This window comes from Salpingoeca rosetta (genome assembly GCF_000188695.1).
Source record: "Salpingoeca rosetta unplaced genomic scaffold supercont1.1, whole genome shotgun sequence".
Taxonomy (NCBI): Eukaryota; class Choanoflagellata; order Craspedida; family Salpingoecidae; genus Salpingoeca; species Salpingoeca rosetta.
The window spans coordinates 2,339,233-2,354,232 of record NW_004457740.1 but is presented as its reverse complement, the minus strand read 5'-3'; the positions used below and the strand labels follow the sequence as shown (position 1 = coordinate 2,354,232).

Sequence of the window (15,000 nt, the reverse complement as noted above, 5' to 3'; positions counted from 1 at the left end):
CTGCCAGGGTGCCGAGGATCATCTGTCCCGAGTGTCAGCATGACCTCGCGTTCCACCGGGAGGGAACAGACGCAGAAAAGCACAACACGCGCATCCTCGCGCACTTCAGGCCCACCCTGCTTGTAAGTGGCCATCCTGCGTGGCGCCTACTGCTCTCGCGCTCAGTCCCAAGAACTTCAACTCACGTCACCCTCCGTGCTTGACTCCATGCCGCTGCCGCCTCGCTCTTCCAGGCACAGTGCACAACAGACGCGCAGCCCATCCTGCCGCCATCGCGTTCGCTCGAATCCTTGGCGCTCTTGCTCAATGGCACTGCGTCCATCTATCCCGTGAGATATGTGTGGCCGCTTTATTCCCATCTTTGGCCTAGGTGTTGTGGTGTGTGTGTGTGTGTGTGTGTGTGTGTGTGTGTGTGTCTGTCTGTGTGTGTGTGTGTGTGTGCGTGTCTGTCTGTGTGCGTGTGTGTGTGTGCTTTCTGTCAATGCACGGATGTGTATCTAGTCGCCTCGTTTGCTTCGTTCGCGTCGATTGCTTCGTTCGCCTCGTTCACCTGCCTTTTCAGCGTTGCCGTGCCATGCTTCTCACCACGCTGTTTCGTTTCAACCCGACTACATCAAGGGGAAGAAGAGCAAGCCGTCGAAGGCGTCGTCGTGGCTGCCGCGTATCTTCGGGAAACGCAGCAAGGGCAAGGCAGGGGACGACGCGCCTGTGTGCATCCATGTTGATGACGATGACGATGGTGGGAAGAACGACGGTGATCATGGAGATGGCAGCAACAGCACGATAACCACTACTGCCAATGGTGGTGGCAATCAGAGCAGAGGTGAGCACAACAAGCAGGCCAAGCAGGCTGAGTCTTCGGCGGAGAAAAGAGGCGCACAGCAGCGCAAGCGCGCGAGCAAGGACGTTGAAGCCGTTGATGCCACAGACAGCAGCGGGGAGGGCGAATCCGCGGTGCTGGAGACACCAAAGAAACGACCAAAGCATTCATTCCTCGGCCTCAAGGAATTCTTCATCCCAGCGCCAAAGTCAAAGCCCACACCACCACCAACACCCCCGCATCCATTTCAGGTGTGTGTGTGTGTGCGCGTGTGTGTGCGCGCGTGCGTGAGAGTGAGTGAGTCAGTGTGTGTGTGTGTGTGTGTGTGTGTGTGTGTGTGTGTGTGTGTGTGTGTGTGTGTGTGTGTGTGTGTGTGTGTGTGTGTGTGCGAGTCAGTGAGTGAGTGAGTGTGTGTCCACGCACTCGTTTCGCTCACTCAGTTTTTCGACTTTCTTTCTTCATTCCGTTGCCCTTGAACAGGACGTATTCAGGGCATTGGACAAGAACTCCTCTGCATCGAGGCCACCAGCGATCAAGGTTTCCATCCGCACACTTGAACACGGGGGTGCCGTGTACAAACCCCCTCTCCCACACATACATACAATGACGGTCCTTGAATGTGTTCTGACATGATCTCATGCTGCATCCTCCCGCCTCGTGTGGTGATGGTGTTTGTGTTTCTGCATGTTGTCAGTTGGATCATGTTGATAGCGTGAGCATGACTGATGATGGGACAGCCGTTTGTCGCTGCAAACACAAGCCACACGCTGTTGTGCTTCAACTCAGCAAGTCGCATCCGCTGTAAGTAGCACGTGGTCTTGGAGAAGCGAACATGGGTTGTCACCGTCAGGGCTTGCGCAGCCCACACTTTCTTCCTTGCGTGCTTGCACCCATTCATGTGCTCACTGGCAAACATATTTTTTTTCTCACACACACACACACACACACACACACACACACACACACACACACACACACACACACACACACACACGCACGCACGCACGCACGCACGCACGCACGCACGCACGCAGGACGGGTGTACAAGACGAGGTTGTTATGGCTGACATCTGCACTGTGGCCGCGGGCTCCTGCTATGGAGTTGTCGTCCTCACAACAGCTGCCGACATTCTCACGTTTCGGTGCGGCACCAGCTCAACATGCCATGTAACCATTGCCAATGCCAAGCATGCCATCTCCACCTGCCCGCAACTTGCTCTGACTGGCGCTGTCCAACTCCTCCTTTCCCTCTTATTGAATTTTGGTGTTACATCAGGGCGAAGACCACCAAGTCTGGATTGGTGATTGAGCAGCAGCACTCCACGAAGCTTCCGCACACACTTGCGTCCCCAGCCTCTGTCTCGCTCACGCCTGATGTGCTGGCTCTTGGAACATGGGAGCACGGCCTGTGGGTCTGGCAAGCGCCGTAAGTTACACTGAAAACACACGCAATGCGCATCCAGCAGCGTCGCTTGCTTTCCTGATGAATAGCCTTGCTCCCGCTGCAATCATCATCATCTTCTTCTTCTTCTTCTTCTTCTTCTTCACCACCATTATCACCACCACACCCACCTTCTCCCCTGCGACTGTTGTGTTCAGATTTGAGAAGAAGCAGAAAAAGGAGCTCCATGGGCAACAGCTTCTTGGCGATGGCTGGGAAGTGCACGCCGTCACGAGCATAGCTCCTTCATGTACGTTAAGGTCAAACGTGCGTGCTCTCGTTTGGAAGTCTGCCGATTCACACTTGGCAAGCCCCCCGCCTCACCGTAACCGCATCTCACACGGTGCAATGTGAACACCAACTTACGTTCCTTGGTGGCGCTGTGCATGTGTAACAGGTGTGCTGTGTTGCGGGAGTGACTTGCGCGTGCACTGCTTCAACATTGGCGACACGGCCGGCGGCTCAAAGAGCAGCGTTGTGCACGAGGCAGCCATCTCCACCATCACCCACGATGCAGCTCACAACACCGTCATTTCGTCGGGCCTGGACGGGTTGCTCTGCGTTTGGCGGCTCACCACCTCGCGCCCGCGCCCTGGTGGCAGCAGCAACGCCGACACACCCCTCTTCGCCATTTCAGGACCGCCGCTCCTTGCCGTCGAAATCACAGGTTGGGTGGTCTCGTTGCCACTGTATGATGTGCGGTTGTGCGTCGATGCTGCATGCACTCATCCTCTCTTGATACACACATCGAGGCACAGAGAGAGAGAGAGAGAGAGAGAGAGAGAGAGAGAGAGAGAGAGAGAGAGAGAGAGAGAGAGAGAGAGAGAGAGAGAGAGAGAGAGAGAGAGAGAGGGAGTATGTGTGTGTCACTCGCTGGCACTCACGCATCCTCACGCAAACTCACGGAGACACACACCTGCACGACGCGTGCACATGACCAGGGCGGCTGCCAATCATATCCCATTGTCATGTTGGACGGTTTCTGCTGCTGGTGCAGCGTGAAGATTCGTCGCACATGGTGTCTGCCATTGAGCTGCCAGCAGCAGCAACAACAACAGCAGAAACACAGCACTGCACGAGTACCAGTGATGACACCAAACGCGCAACCAGCACGATGGCCGACGAAGGTGGCCGGGCGTCCATGTCTCTTGCCGCCACTACATGGGTGCTTCGCCATGTACCCGTCCAACAAGATGTGCACGTGTTTGAGGAGCCGTTGCTACAAGACGCTGACGGCGACCCCAGCAATTTGGACAGCACTGCACCCGACGAGAGCACCGCATAATCAGCGACGATGGCCAGCACACACACACACACACACACACACACACACACACACACACACACACACACACACACACACACACACACACATTCGCTCGGCCATTGCTTGTCATTTTCACTGTTCTTCACCTCCCGCTCTGACGACGTACACTATTGTGCATACGTTCGCAGCTTGTCTGCTGGTAACATAACATGTTGGTTTGATTCATTGTGTTATTTTCTAAGCTAGCAACGCTATCCATCGTCGCACACGGTCGAACATGTCAATCAACACTCGAGTTGTAGTAAGGTGGAAAACAACAAACCAACAAAGGATCAGCACCCACAATCGTAGCGTAGCATGCATGAATGACGCCTCAAACGAGGATGCGGCACCGTAACATAGCCGCGACACATCCACTGCACTCGCTTGACCGTCACATTAACAAATCGCTCACACCGCCCAGCAAGCATCAGGCCACATGTACACACACCAGGAGAAATATGCACAAACAAGTGCTCGGACATGCCGCACCAAATCATACATTCCACAACACGAAGCACACTTGAAACACACACACACACACACACACACACACACACACACACACACACACACACACACACACACACACACACACACACACACACACACACACACACACACACACAAAATAAGCCATATGCACGCCTCACCCCAAGATAACAGCTGGGCAGCGTTAAGGTTCAGTTCAGGATATTGTCGTTGAATCATTCAACGAGCAGCAGCGTGTCGATGGAAAACGCATTGAGCTTTGGAGGGCTGGTTGACGTTGGTACGCGCACGAGCGCAAAGTCAAGCGTGCTGTCCTCCACAAATGCGTCGACCTGAACAGCAAGCGCCTTGGAGTAGCCAACAGCCTGCACAATGTCAATGTTGTCGTACACGAGAACGCCTTCTGCGTAGAGGTCAAACACGCGCGCGCCAGGGCCAACGGCAGTGGACGTCTCCGCAAAGTGGAACTGCAGCCGATACAGCCCGTTCCGGACCGGCACGGCAAACGCCAGCTCGTCCTCGCTCAGCAGCGCCTGCCGCTCAGACTGGTAGACGGTGGAGGCCACGGCACTGGATGGCGGCTGAACGCGAACCTTGTGCACGGCCGTCGTGCCAGACACAGCAAACGCGTCGCTCTCCCACACGGTGGCGTCCAGAGACAAGACGCGCGGGCCACCGCAGTTGATGCGCAGCAGCGGGGTGCCGGACATGCCACCACCAGCAGTTGTTGTTGCTGCGGCGGTTTGCGTTGGCGGACGTGATGACGCCTTGGTTGTCGGTGACGATGACGCTGCCGTTGCAACGGAGGCAAGCGTGGTGGTGCTTCCCCGTGGCGGCACGGCGCCCGTCGACAGCGTTGCGCCACCCGCGTCCTCAAACACGGCGATGGCGGCCGCGTGCGGGTTCTGCACCTCGCCCGTGAGCTGCACGTTGAGCGTTCCGTCCGTGACAGCGATGGTGAAGCCGCGCACGCCCGCCGTAAAAAAGCCATTCTCCGCGTATGTGTCGTAGTTGTCGATGGCCAGCTGCCCTTCCAGCTCAATGTCAAACACGCGCTGCCCGGGGCCCGAAATGCCGGCGTAAATCTCGGCAAAGTGGAGGAACACGTGGTACACCCCCGCCTGTGCAATGGGCAGTTCAAACAGGAGCGGCCCCTGCGGGCTCGGACGGTAGCGCTCAGTCCAGTACAACTCGTCATCAACCGTGTTCTGGATGTTCCCGCCACCAACGTCGTTGGTCTGCCCGAACGGCGCAAAGTCCGCATCAGAGATCCACGTGTTGCCACCGCTGTCAACGTAGCTGCCGCCACCGGCGTTGAGGCGCCACACTTCGGCACCAACATCGCTTGGGTCGGGTTCAGGCAGTAGCTGGGGGAAGCGAAAGCTGGTCGACGTTGTTGTCGTGGTTGTTGTTGTCGTGGTTGTTGTTGTCGTGGTTGTTGTTGTTGTTGTTGTTGTTGTTGTTGTTGTTGTTGTTGTTGTTGTTGTTGTTGTTGTTGTTGTTGTAGTCCTGCCAACCAAACAAGCCAAACACAGCACAAGTGTGAGCAGCCCATTTCAAGAACAACGGAACAATGACATGGGTCAAACTCTCCTATCCGAACACGCAAATGCGCAAGTACGCACAGTTACGTGTGCAACCACACACACACACACACACACACACACACACACACACACACACACACACACACACACACACACACACACACACACGCGCGCGCGCGCGCGCGCACACACACCTCTGAGTCGGGAAGTCCGTGTCCGGAATGTAGTTGCGACAGCGTGTGATGCGAAGGGCATCAGCGGCAACCACACCGGGGGCAGACGCGTCGGCAACAACAGAGATGACGTCCTCCGTCGTGGCCGTGACCGCAAACGCACCCATGGTGAGCGGGGACCAGCCATCGCCATCGGCAGGTGGAGACTGCTGGTCAATGGTGGCAGCGACAACCTGCCCGCCCGAGGAGGCCACGTACTGCACAGATGGCGACGATGACGCGCCCTGACTCACATACGACACGTCCACAAGATAGAACCCTGTGCGAGGCAGGCGCAATAATGAAAAGAAGCGTGAGCGTTGCGGGGAATATCAAACCAAACAACAATTCAAATACAACGGTGGCCACGCATTCACCGCATGTGCTGACAACTCAATTGTTACATTCCCAGGTCCAAGGTCCACAACACACGCACAAACAACACACAAACGAAAACACACACACACACACACACACGCACACACACACAAACACGTTTGTAACGGCACACATACATACACATGCAACTACACACACACACACACAAACACACACAAATACAGACACACACGCGCGCGCCATGTACCGTCTGGCAAGGAGTCGAGGAAGAAGTTGACACTGGTCGCTTCACTGGTGCCGCCATCTGCAGTGTAGAACGAATCACCAAAGAATCCCATCGGCGAAGTGCTCTCTATCCACGTGCCAACAATGGTGGCGCCCACAGTGGCCCCGAGCTCAGCATCCAGCACAACCTGAAACTCCTCTGTGCACACGCCGATGGGGGTTGGTGTGGGCGGGCCATCACGGCAGCATGTGCTGTGGTGAACGGCAACAACACCCGTGGTGGAGCCGATAACGAGGTCCAGATCGCCATCGCCATCCATGTCTGCCACATGCAGCGACGACGCGTCGTACGACGTGACGAAGAATGTGGGCGCCTCAAACACAACATCCTCCCCATTTTGGGGTTCGGCTTGTAGCAGGACCGCACCCACACCGCCCTGGAACACCGCCACCACATCCGCGCGCGTGTCGCCGTTTAGGTCGCCAGCGTACACGTCCACAAGCTCCCCAGTGCCTGGTGGCAGGTCTGCGTCAGGGTCAAGCAGCGTTGTCTCAATGGGCGCTGTGAGCGGATCACGCACAAGCACGACGCGGCCCTGTACGGAGCCAGCGACAACATCCCGCTCTCCGTTGTTGTCCACATCAGCGCTGGAGACAGCAATGCCGTCAACCAGCGACGAAATGCTTACAATGTCGATGCTTGAAGCATCGCTGCTCACATACGCCACAAGCTCGTTTGTGCGCACATCCGTCACCACAAAATCAACGTGGCCCAGCCCTGCAGAACCAAGGGGAAGAGGAAGACGAAACAGCGGCGGGAACAACAAAACAGAACCATGCGCATACAAGCAAGCAAAAGTGTGCCATTGCGTGAGAGAGAGAACACATTGTTACACATCAACGAGCACATGTTGCGTGTGATGCACGTAAATGAAGGCCGTTGCAGTTGACGGACATTATGGTAAGGAGACAAGCACACGTGCGCACACGCACATACATGCCCACACACGCCCACACACGCTCAACAAACATACATGCACACAAACACGCACACACACACACACAAGCGTATGCACACACACACACACACACGTACACACACAAGCGTATGCCCCCCCCCCCCAACACACACACATGCACCGTAGCCCACCGTCAAAGTCGGCGAATTCTGCGTCGCTGAACGCTCCAATGTCCTGCAGCTTAAGCTGCTCGGCAAACGCATCAGCAGCGATGAACCAGTAGACGTCGTTGCGCGTGCGGGAGGCACCAACAACGTCAGCAACACCGTCGCCATCCACATCATCAAAGACGAGGTGGTTGATCTTGGACGTGGTGGGGATCTCCGTGCGGAAGAAGCGGTACGGTGACTCCGGCGTGTTGCTCAAGAGCACAATCAGGCGCGACGAAGGGTAGGCAATGGCGATGGAGACAGCGCCAAGCGCGTCCACGTGCACTGCAAGGCGGGCAGGCTTTGGCGTGCTGTCATCCAGTGTTCGCGGGACATACACACTGCCTGGCTGTTGCTCATACCAGAGCACCTGCTGTGCGTCCTTTGCAACCACAATCACGTCTTGGTCGCCGTCGCCGTCCACATCAACCAGCCTGAGGAACGAGGCCTCAAACGCAGATGCGGTCACAAACGTGTGGTCTGTCGCGAAAGAGGGCACGCATCCGACCTCAGAACAACCATCCATAGTCGTGGTGGTCGTAGTGGTGGTTGTGGTTGTGGTGGTTGTGGTTGTGGTTGTGGTTGTCATTGTAGTGGTTGTCGTTGTGGTTGTGGTTGTCGCTGTCATTGCCATTGTAGTGGTTGAGGGTCTGGGCTCGATGACACGAGTTGCCTCGTGTGGGACGGGAAGTGCACCCTCCGTTGCAGCCAGACGCACGTTGTCAACAAACGCGGTGTCTTCTGCTGAGCAAATGGAGACAACCAGCGTGGACACCTCCATCGTGGTGGCTTGAAAGCCGCACACGAGCTCGGCCGCGTACCCGGGCTCAAAGCGGCGGGGCGCGTCAAAGGCGCAATTGGCGACGGGGGATCCGCCAAGCGCCACCTGCACAAACACACCGGCAAAGTCTGGGCCGTCGCAGCACACGTCCTGTGCCACGCCAATGACGTATGAGTAGAAGGTGCCTGGCGTGATGGTGACCTTGGTTCGCTGCTGCGCAATGCACGCGTTGGGGTCAAGCTGCACGACCTGGGGGCCGCTGAGGATCGGGGTGATGGTGTGGTTGATGTAGCCTTCGAGGCGGAGCAGGGCCGACGAGCCGCTCGGCTGCTGCCAGTCCGGGATGAAGGACGACGACGCAAACGGGGTCTGCAGATTGGGGGTCTCAAAGTCATTGTTGAGGAGTGCGATAAACTCGATATCGCTGGGGGTCTCCGCAGAGGTGGAGGTGGAGGTGGAGGATGAGGTGGACGTTGAGGATGATGTGGATGTCGATGAGGATGAAGACGTGCTGGATGTGGAGGAGGTTGAGGTGGAGGAAGAGGTGGAGGTTGAGGAGGAGGTTGAAGTGGAGCGAGAGGACGTGGTTGTGGAGGTAGACGTGAATGAGGATGATGTTGAAGTGGAGGAGGATGTGGAGGTGGATGTGGTGGTGGACGACGATGATGACGTTGAGGTGGAGGAGGACGTGGAAGTGGACGTGCTCGTGCTTGTGGATGTGGATGTTGAGGTGGAGGTGGTGCTGCTGGTCGACGTTGTGCTTGATGTGGAAGTGGAGGTGGAGGTGGAGGTGGAAGTAGAGGTGGAGGTGGAAGTACTTGTCGATGTGCTTGTCGATGTGCTGGTGCTGGTGGTTGTGGAGGTGGAGGTGGAGGTGGAGGTTGAGGTTGAGGAGGAAGTGGACGTGGATGAAGACGTGGAGGTTGACGAAGATGTGGAGGTCACTGTTGTCGTGAGCAGGGTTGGGCAGAGGCGAGCGGTGCACACTTGCTCGTAGACCCTCACGTCATCCACCATGACTGCGCCATCGCCCGTGGACGCCTGCAGCGCAATGCGCACGTTCTGGCCGAGCACTGCACTGTCTGGTGCAATGGGCACCTGGAGGAGGTACTGTGCAAAGTCACCCCTGTGCTGGGCAATGACAGCCGAGGAGATGGTGTTGGAGAGGAGTGGCGTGTTTGTGCTGTCTGTGACAGTCAGGGTCAGTGCTGGCGACGACTGGAAGTCTGCGCGCGCGGCGACGTACACGGCTAGCGTGTACAGGTGGAGCTCCTGAAACTCGGTTGGAAGCACTTGGCTCACCTACGCAGGCGCGAGTGCATGTGAGTGAGTGCATATGTGTGAGAAGGAGAGAGAGATGGTGTGTGCGTGTGTGTGTGCGTGTGTGTGTTTGTGCGTGTGTGCGTGTGTGCGTGTGTGCGTGTGTGCGTGTGTGTGTTTGTGCGTGAACTTGTGTGTGTGTGCGTGTGTGTGTTTGTGCGTGAACTTGTGTGTGTGTGTGTGTGCGTGAACTTGTGTGTGTGTGTGTGCGTGAACTTGTGTGTGTGTGTGCGTGCGTGAACTTGTGTGTGTGTGCGTGCGTGAACTTGTGTGTGTGTGTGTGTGTGTGTGTGTGATGTGAGAGCCATAGCTGTGCGGGTGCGTCTCCACATGCACCACTGCAAGGCCCATGCCATTGGGGTGTGCGCGCGTTGCATGTCGTCATTCCGCATTCCTCGCTCACCTTGGCGCGGGACGGGAGGAAAACGGCCTGCGAACCATCAGGGACGCGTGCATCGGGGTTGATGAGGTTCGGGCTTGTTGGGTGAATTGTGAGTGCGTCCATGCTCCGAGCCCAACCTGAAACGCGACCAACGGCAATGAACCCGGCCAAATCATCCACCTCAAAGCTTGGGTTGGCCACGTCAAGCTGGGAACTGCCAGGCGGTAGCGTGCTGCCTGTAGATGTTGTTGTGGTGGTGCTGGTGGTTGTTGTGGTGGTTGTGGTGGTGGATGAGGTGAACTCGTCGGTGGTGGTTTCAAAGTCTTCGGTGGTGGTATCGAATGCTTCTGTTGTGGTCAGCAATTCTTCTGTTGTGGTCAGCAATTCTTCCGTGGTGGTCATCATGTCCTCGGTCGTGGTTAACGATTCTTCGTCTGTGGTGGTGGCCATTGGCTCCTCGGTGGTTGTGAGCAACGCGTTTGTTGTTGTGTCCAACACATCATCCGTCACAGTTGAAAACAGCTCCTCTGTCGTTGTGAGCATCTCCACCGTGCCACGCGTCTCACTGTGAGCACAGCAAAACAGGCAAGCAAAGTCAAGGGTGAGTATGTTGTGTATGTGTGTGCTGTGTGCTGTGTGCTCTGTGTGTGTGTGTGTGTGTGTGTGTGTGTGTGTGTGTGTGTGTGTGTGTGTGTGTGTGTGTGTGTGTGTGTGTGTGTGTGGCCCGGCGGCAGTCACTCGTGACGTGACGTGAGCATCTGTGGGCTGCTCACCTTGACGTCGTGGTTGTGGTTGTGGTTGTTGTGGTGGTGGAGAGGTCGGCGCCCGTGAGCAGGTGCAGCCGCACAGCGTCGATGTTGCTCTGAAGTTTCGCGTTGACGCTCGCAGCGGCCTCGATGCTGTCATGTCAGATGACAATGGCAAAAGGCACAACAGCATGAGCAATACCGTGAAGTGCAAGAAGGAGGGAAGAAGCAGAAGTACCTGCACACACAGACACACACACACATTTGCGCACACGCGCGCCACACACAGACACACATTTGCGCACACGCGCCACACAGACACACAGACACACACACACGTACACACACACACGTACACACACGCACGTACACACACGCACACACACACGTACACACACGCACACACACGTACACACACATAAACACACACGCACATGTACATACAGTTGCGCACACGCACGTACAGCATCTGCACACCTGATGACGAGACGCTCGCCAAGAAGGGCGTCGTCGAATGCAGTGGAGCGCGTGGTGAAGATGAGACCGGCGCCAGGACTCAAGTCATCACGAGACACAACAAGCTGAGCAATGACCTGCAATTTGAGTGGGAAGAGCCGGAGCAGGTGATGTGGACGACGGTTACACGATGCATCACATGGGGTTCTGGCTGGCGCATATCGTTCGCACTGTATGCACGCCGGCAAGGTTTGCACACGAATACAACAACAAGAACGCACAGAACATGACCAAGTGCACGCACATGCACACACATACACACCGTGCTGGATTGGGATGTTGACACAGTGATTCGGGTTGTTGGGAAGTCTGCTTGATCTGCACGCCATGCGAGGAAGACAGAAAGCTGGTAGACGTTGCCAGCCTCTGGCGCGTGCTCGCCGAGGGTTTGCCTAATGCGGCTGCCGGCTTTGAGGTATGCGAGGTTGAGAAACGCGGGCAACTGGTATTGCAGAAAAGCAAGGTGCGTGACAATGATGTATCGTGTGTTTGCGATGTGAGTGAGTGAGTGAGGTTGTGTTTGTGATGTGATGGGATGTGAGTGAGTGGGTGAGTGAGGTAGCGCTGGAATTGCCTTGTCCAAGTGTGGCTTGGTGCAAGAAGGAAAGAAAGCTGTTGTTCACGACGCAGGCTGGCGTTCACATGAAGTGAGAGCGCGTGTGTTGCGTGGGGGTTGCAGCCGTCGTCACAAGGAAAGCAGATACAGCAGGGTTCGGTCACTCACGGGGAGGGTAACTGGGTAGGCTTGTTTGTTTTGTCGAAAGACGCCCGTGCCATCCGTCTGCTGCCAGTCCTCGATGGTCGTTGAGAATGTGCCCGTCCACGGAAACTCAAATGATGGGTTGCGCACCAGCACACTCCTGTGTGTGTGTGTGGGGGGGGGGGAGTTGAGTACGCAGCACGCACGCGCACAGGCACATACAGGGAGAGAGGGAGAGACAGACAGACACAGACACACGCACGCACAGACACACGCACACACACACACACACACACACACACACACACACACATGCACGCACACGCGCGGCCACTGCACTTACGTTCGAGCTGCAAGTGAGCCTTGGCTGTTGACGAGGAGAAAGAGACATAGTGCAAGCAGCCAAGAGGACAAGGCCCCTCTGAGCCAACCCAGGGCTGGTGCTGTGTTGTGTTTTGGCGTGCACATTGCATCTGCACATGACCGTGGTGCCAACGTCTGAGCCTCAGTTGGCTTCGACGTCTGCATCACCACCCCGCTGTCCATGGGGCAACTTCTCGTTGTTGTTGTTGTTGTTGTTCTTCTTCTTCGTGTTGACCTCTTCTGCCTTGCAGCTGTGCGTGCTGTGCTTGTTGCGCTCGTTGTGGTGGTGCCTGCAAGGCCTTGCTGCGTGCCAAGCTGCTGTTGGCTGCCAGCGTGCAACAGGCAGCGTCCATCCATGGCCTCTGTCTCTTCTCCGGCAGCGAAACAATGAATGCGTGTGTTTGGAGCGTGCCGCCCCCACCCGGATCAATGGATGACGAGGGATTCAAGTTTTCCCCCAACGCACGCCTTCTGCTCGTTTTCGAGTTTCGCGGGGCTGTTGCTGAGCAAACTGCGTGGTCGCTGTGCTCAGCCAACCGGCTTGCTTGCGAGGGTGCTGTCTGTATGTGCTGGTGCTGCTGTATGCCTTGGCTCGCGGTATTTGTTGCACTGCCCCACCCACTTCACTTCACTTCGCTTCACCTCTTTCAAAGTTCTCTCTTTCTCCCTTCCTTGCTTGGCTGGTTGGTTTGTTGGTTGGTTGGTGTCTCCTGCACCACGATGCCGTCGTCTTGGCGAGTGGGTGTCTGTCTGGCTTGGCTAGTTTGTTAAGCACAACCGAAAAACACACACATGGCTGCTTGCTCTTGCCTCTTGCTGTTGTGCTCCCAACAACGCGACGTTGACTTCGGTGCTATTCGCCACCCGGACAACCGAAAAAGCTTGTACTACACCCTATGATGTCGTAACCAGCTGCGTTCTGCGGAGCGTGCTCACATCACTTTCTGCCACACACACACACACACACACACACGCGCGCACACACACACGCACACACACACACACACACATACACGCACAAATACATAGTGATGGAGTTGCATGTGCCAGAGTATGGGAAGGTGGACTCTGTGTATGAGCCTGCAGAGGACACGTTTTTGCTGATTGATGGCTTGGAAGCAGACTTGAAGAACATCCTCGCCATCAAGTGAGCGCTTCTGTACTTGTTGTTCTCTCTTTTTCTTCAATATGCACACGTGTGTTCACTCGACACCCACTCAAAGCACTCCCCTCGTTGACTCCCTCTTTAACTTACGCTCCCCTCACTCGTTGCAGGCCGCAGCTGTGTGTTGAAATTGGATCCGGAAGCGGTGTTCCCATCACCTCGCTCGCATGCTTTCTCAAGGACTCTTCAAAATACATGCAAGTCGTGGTGTGTGTGTGTGTGTGTGTGTGTGTGTGTGTGTGTGTGTGTGTGTGCGTGTGTGTGCGTGTGTGTGTGTGTGTGTGTGTGTGTGTGGCTTTGTGAGCAACTTGCTGTGCTTTCTGTGTTGCGTGTGCGCTGCCATGAGGGCTGTTGCATGCTTCTTTCCGCCCACACCACCGCCGTGCTCGCACGTTGCTTGCTGCGTGCCTACAGGGCGGTTGATATCAATCCGGACGCCGTCATGTGCACGCAGGATACGTTTCAACGCAACGGCATTGAAGCAGAGTGCCTGCAAGGGGATTTGTTACAGCCGCTCATTGATCGCAGCATTAAAGCGGACATTCTCATCTTTAACCCTCCGTACGTCGTAACCCCATCAGAGGAAGTACGTCCATGCATGTGCGCGCTTGTGCGCGCGTTTGTGTGTGTGTGTGTGTGTGTGTGTGTGTGTGTGTGTGTGTGTGCGTGTGTGTGTGCGTGTCCGTGAGGTGCGGTGGGTGCATGAAGTGCTGTGCATGTCATGTGTGCAATGAGCCAGGGTGGGCTTTTTGTGCCCTATTCAGTCTGCGCTTGGGTGTTGTTTCCGCGACCCCACCCCCCTGCCACCAGGCCTCCAATACTCATCTGCACATGCTTCGGTGTTTGTTGGTTTCTGTGCGTGGTGGGTTAGGTTGGTCAGGAAGGCTTGATGGCAGCATGGGCTGGTGGTGCTGATGGGAGGGAGGTCATTGACCGGTTCCTCCCTCAAGTTCCAGCTGTGCTCACTGACTCTGGAATCCTGTACATGATTGCGCTTCAAGAAAACCTCATTGGCGGCTCTCTTGGTCAGTGCGCATGTGTGTGTGTGTGTTGTGTGTGTTTGTGCTTTGTGTGTGTGTGTGTGTGTGTGTGTGTGTGTGTGTGTGTGTGCTGTGTTTGCGCTTTGTGCGTGTGTGATGCTGTGCACTTTCTTTCGACCACTTGCACTTCCCTCGCTCACTCAACCACACTCTTACACAACCACACACACACTCACACACTCACACATACACACATAACCACGCACACTCTCTGTGTGCCTTCTGTCCCAGATTCGATGCTGCACATGCTGCCGGAATTTGAGGGGGAGATTGTGCTCAGTCGCCGTGCTGGTGGAGAGCGGTTACACGTCCTCAAGTTTGTGCGTCGTCAGTAAACGAACGTTTGGTGATGGGCAGAGTGCCACAGGCAGGCGAGGCAGCAGCGACACCGCGAGACGAGGAGAGGGGAGAGACGAGGGTAGGGGAGAGACGAGGGT

The 15,000-nt window shown here is 56.1% G+C and overlaps 4 protein-coding genes across 4 annotated transcripts in view; 3 read left to right on the top strand and 1 right to left on the bottom strand.

Moving 5' to 3' along the window:
- PTSG_00526 (uncharacterized protein) overlaps nt 1-1,377 on the top strand; it is a gene marked incomplete at both ends in the record, with an annotated part of 2,240 nt that extends 863 nt beyond the window's left edge. Inside the window, 4 exons of the mRNA XM_004999012.1 lie at nt 8-122; nt 234-329; nt 619-1,071; nt 1,312-1,377. Of these exons, the coding sequence (XP_004999069.1) occupies nt 8-122; nt 234-329; nt 619-1,071; nt 1,312-1,377 (730 nt within the window). The remainder of the gene's footprint in view (nt 1-7; nt 123-233; nt 330-618; nt 1,072-1,311) is intronic.
- Nucleotides 1,378-1,879: 502 nt separating this feature from the next.
- On the top strand, nt 1,880-3,546 carry PTSG_00525 (uncharacterized protein; the record flags this gene model as incomplete). The annotated part of the gene is made up of 5 exons (XM_004999011.1): nt 1,880-1,962; nt 2,097-2,246; nt 2,420-2,511; nt 2,659-2,928; nt 3,203-3,546. 5 exons carry the CDS (start codon nt 1,880-1,882, stop codon nt 3,544-3,546), a joined length of 939 nt encoding a protein of 312 aa, XP_004999068.1.
- A 626-nt stretch (nt 3,547-4,172) lies between these two features.
- PTSG_11597 (uncharacterized protein) lies at nt 4,173-13,225 on the bottom strand. The gene is made up of 10 exons (XM_004999010.1): nt 12,339-13,225; nt 12,020-12,155; nt 11,558-11,737; nt 11,257-11,372; nt 10,807-10,932; nt 10,055-10,598; nt 7,533-9,633; nt 6,405-7,160; nt 5,801-6,098; nt 4,173-5,568 (listed from the first exon to the last, which is right to left on the bottom strand). The coding sequence occupies exons 1-10, from the start codon at nt 12,713-12,715 to the stop codon at nt 4,275-4,277; spliced, it is 5,928 nt and encodes a 1,975-aa protein (XP_004999067.1). The 5' UTR covers nt 12,716-13,225; the 3' UTR covers nt 4,173-4,274.
- A 164-nt stretch (nt 13,226-13,389) lies between these two features.
- On the top strand, nt 13,390-14,898 carry PTSG_00524 (uncharacterized protein; the record flags this gene model as incomplete). Its single annotated transcript, XM_004999009.1, has 5 exons — nt 13,390-13,505; nt 13,634-13,738; nt 13,938-14,109; nt 14,395-14,548; nt 14,795-14,898. The coding sequence occupies 5 exons, from the start codon at nt 13,390-13,392 to the stop codon at nt 14,896-14,898; spliced, it is 651 nt and encodes a 216-aa protein (XP_004999066.1).
- Nucleotides 14,899-15,000: the final 102 nt, after the last annotated feature.

Excerpts from the sequence above, each read along its gene's own strand:
- PTSG_11597 (XM_004999010.1), bottom strand. The coding sequence starts at position 12,715 with ATGGATGGACGCTGCCTGTTGCACGCTGGCAGCCAACAGCAGCTTGGC. Across the intron at positions 7,161-7,532 it reads AGAATTCGCCGACTTTGACG|GGCTGGGCCACGTTGATTTT; the intron begins GTGGGCTACGGT and ends TTGGTTCTGCAG. Across the intron at positions 5,569-5,800 it reads ACGGACTTCCCGACTCAGAG|GACTACAACAACAACAACAA; the intron begins GTGTGTGTGCGC and ends TTTGGTTGGCAG.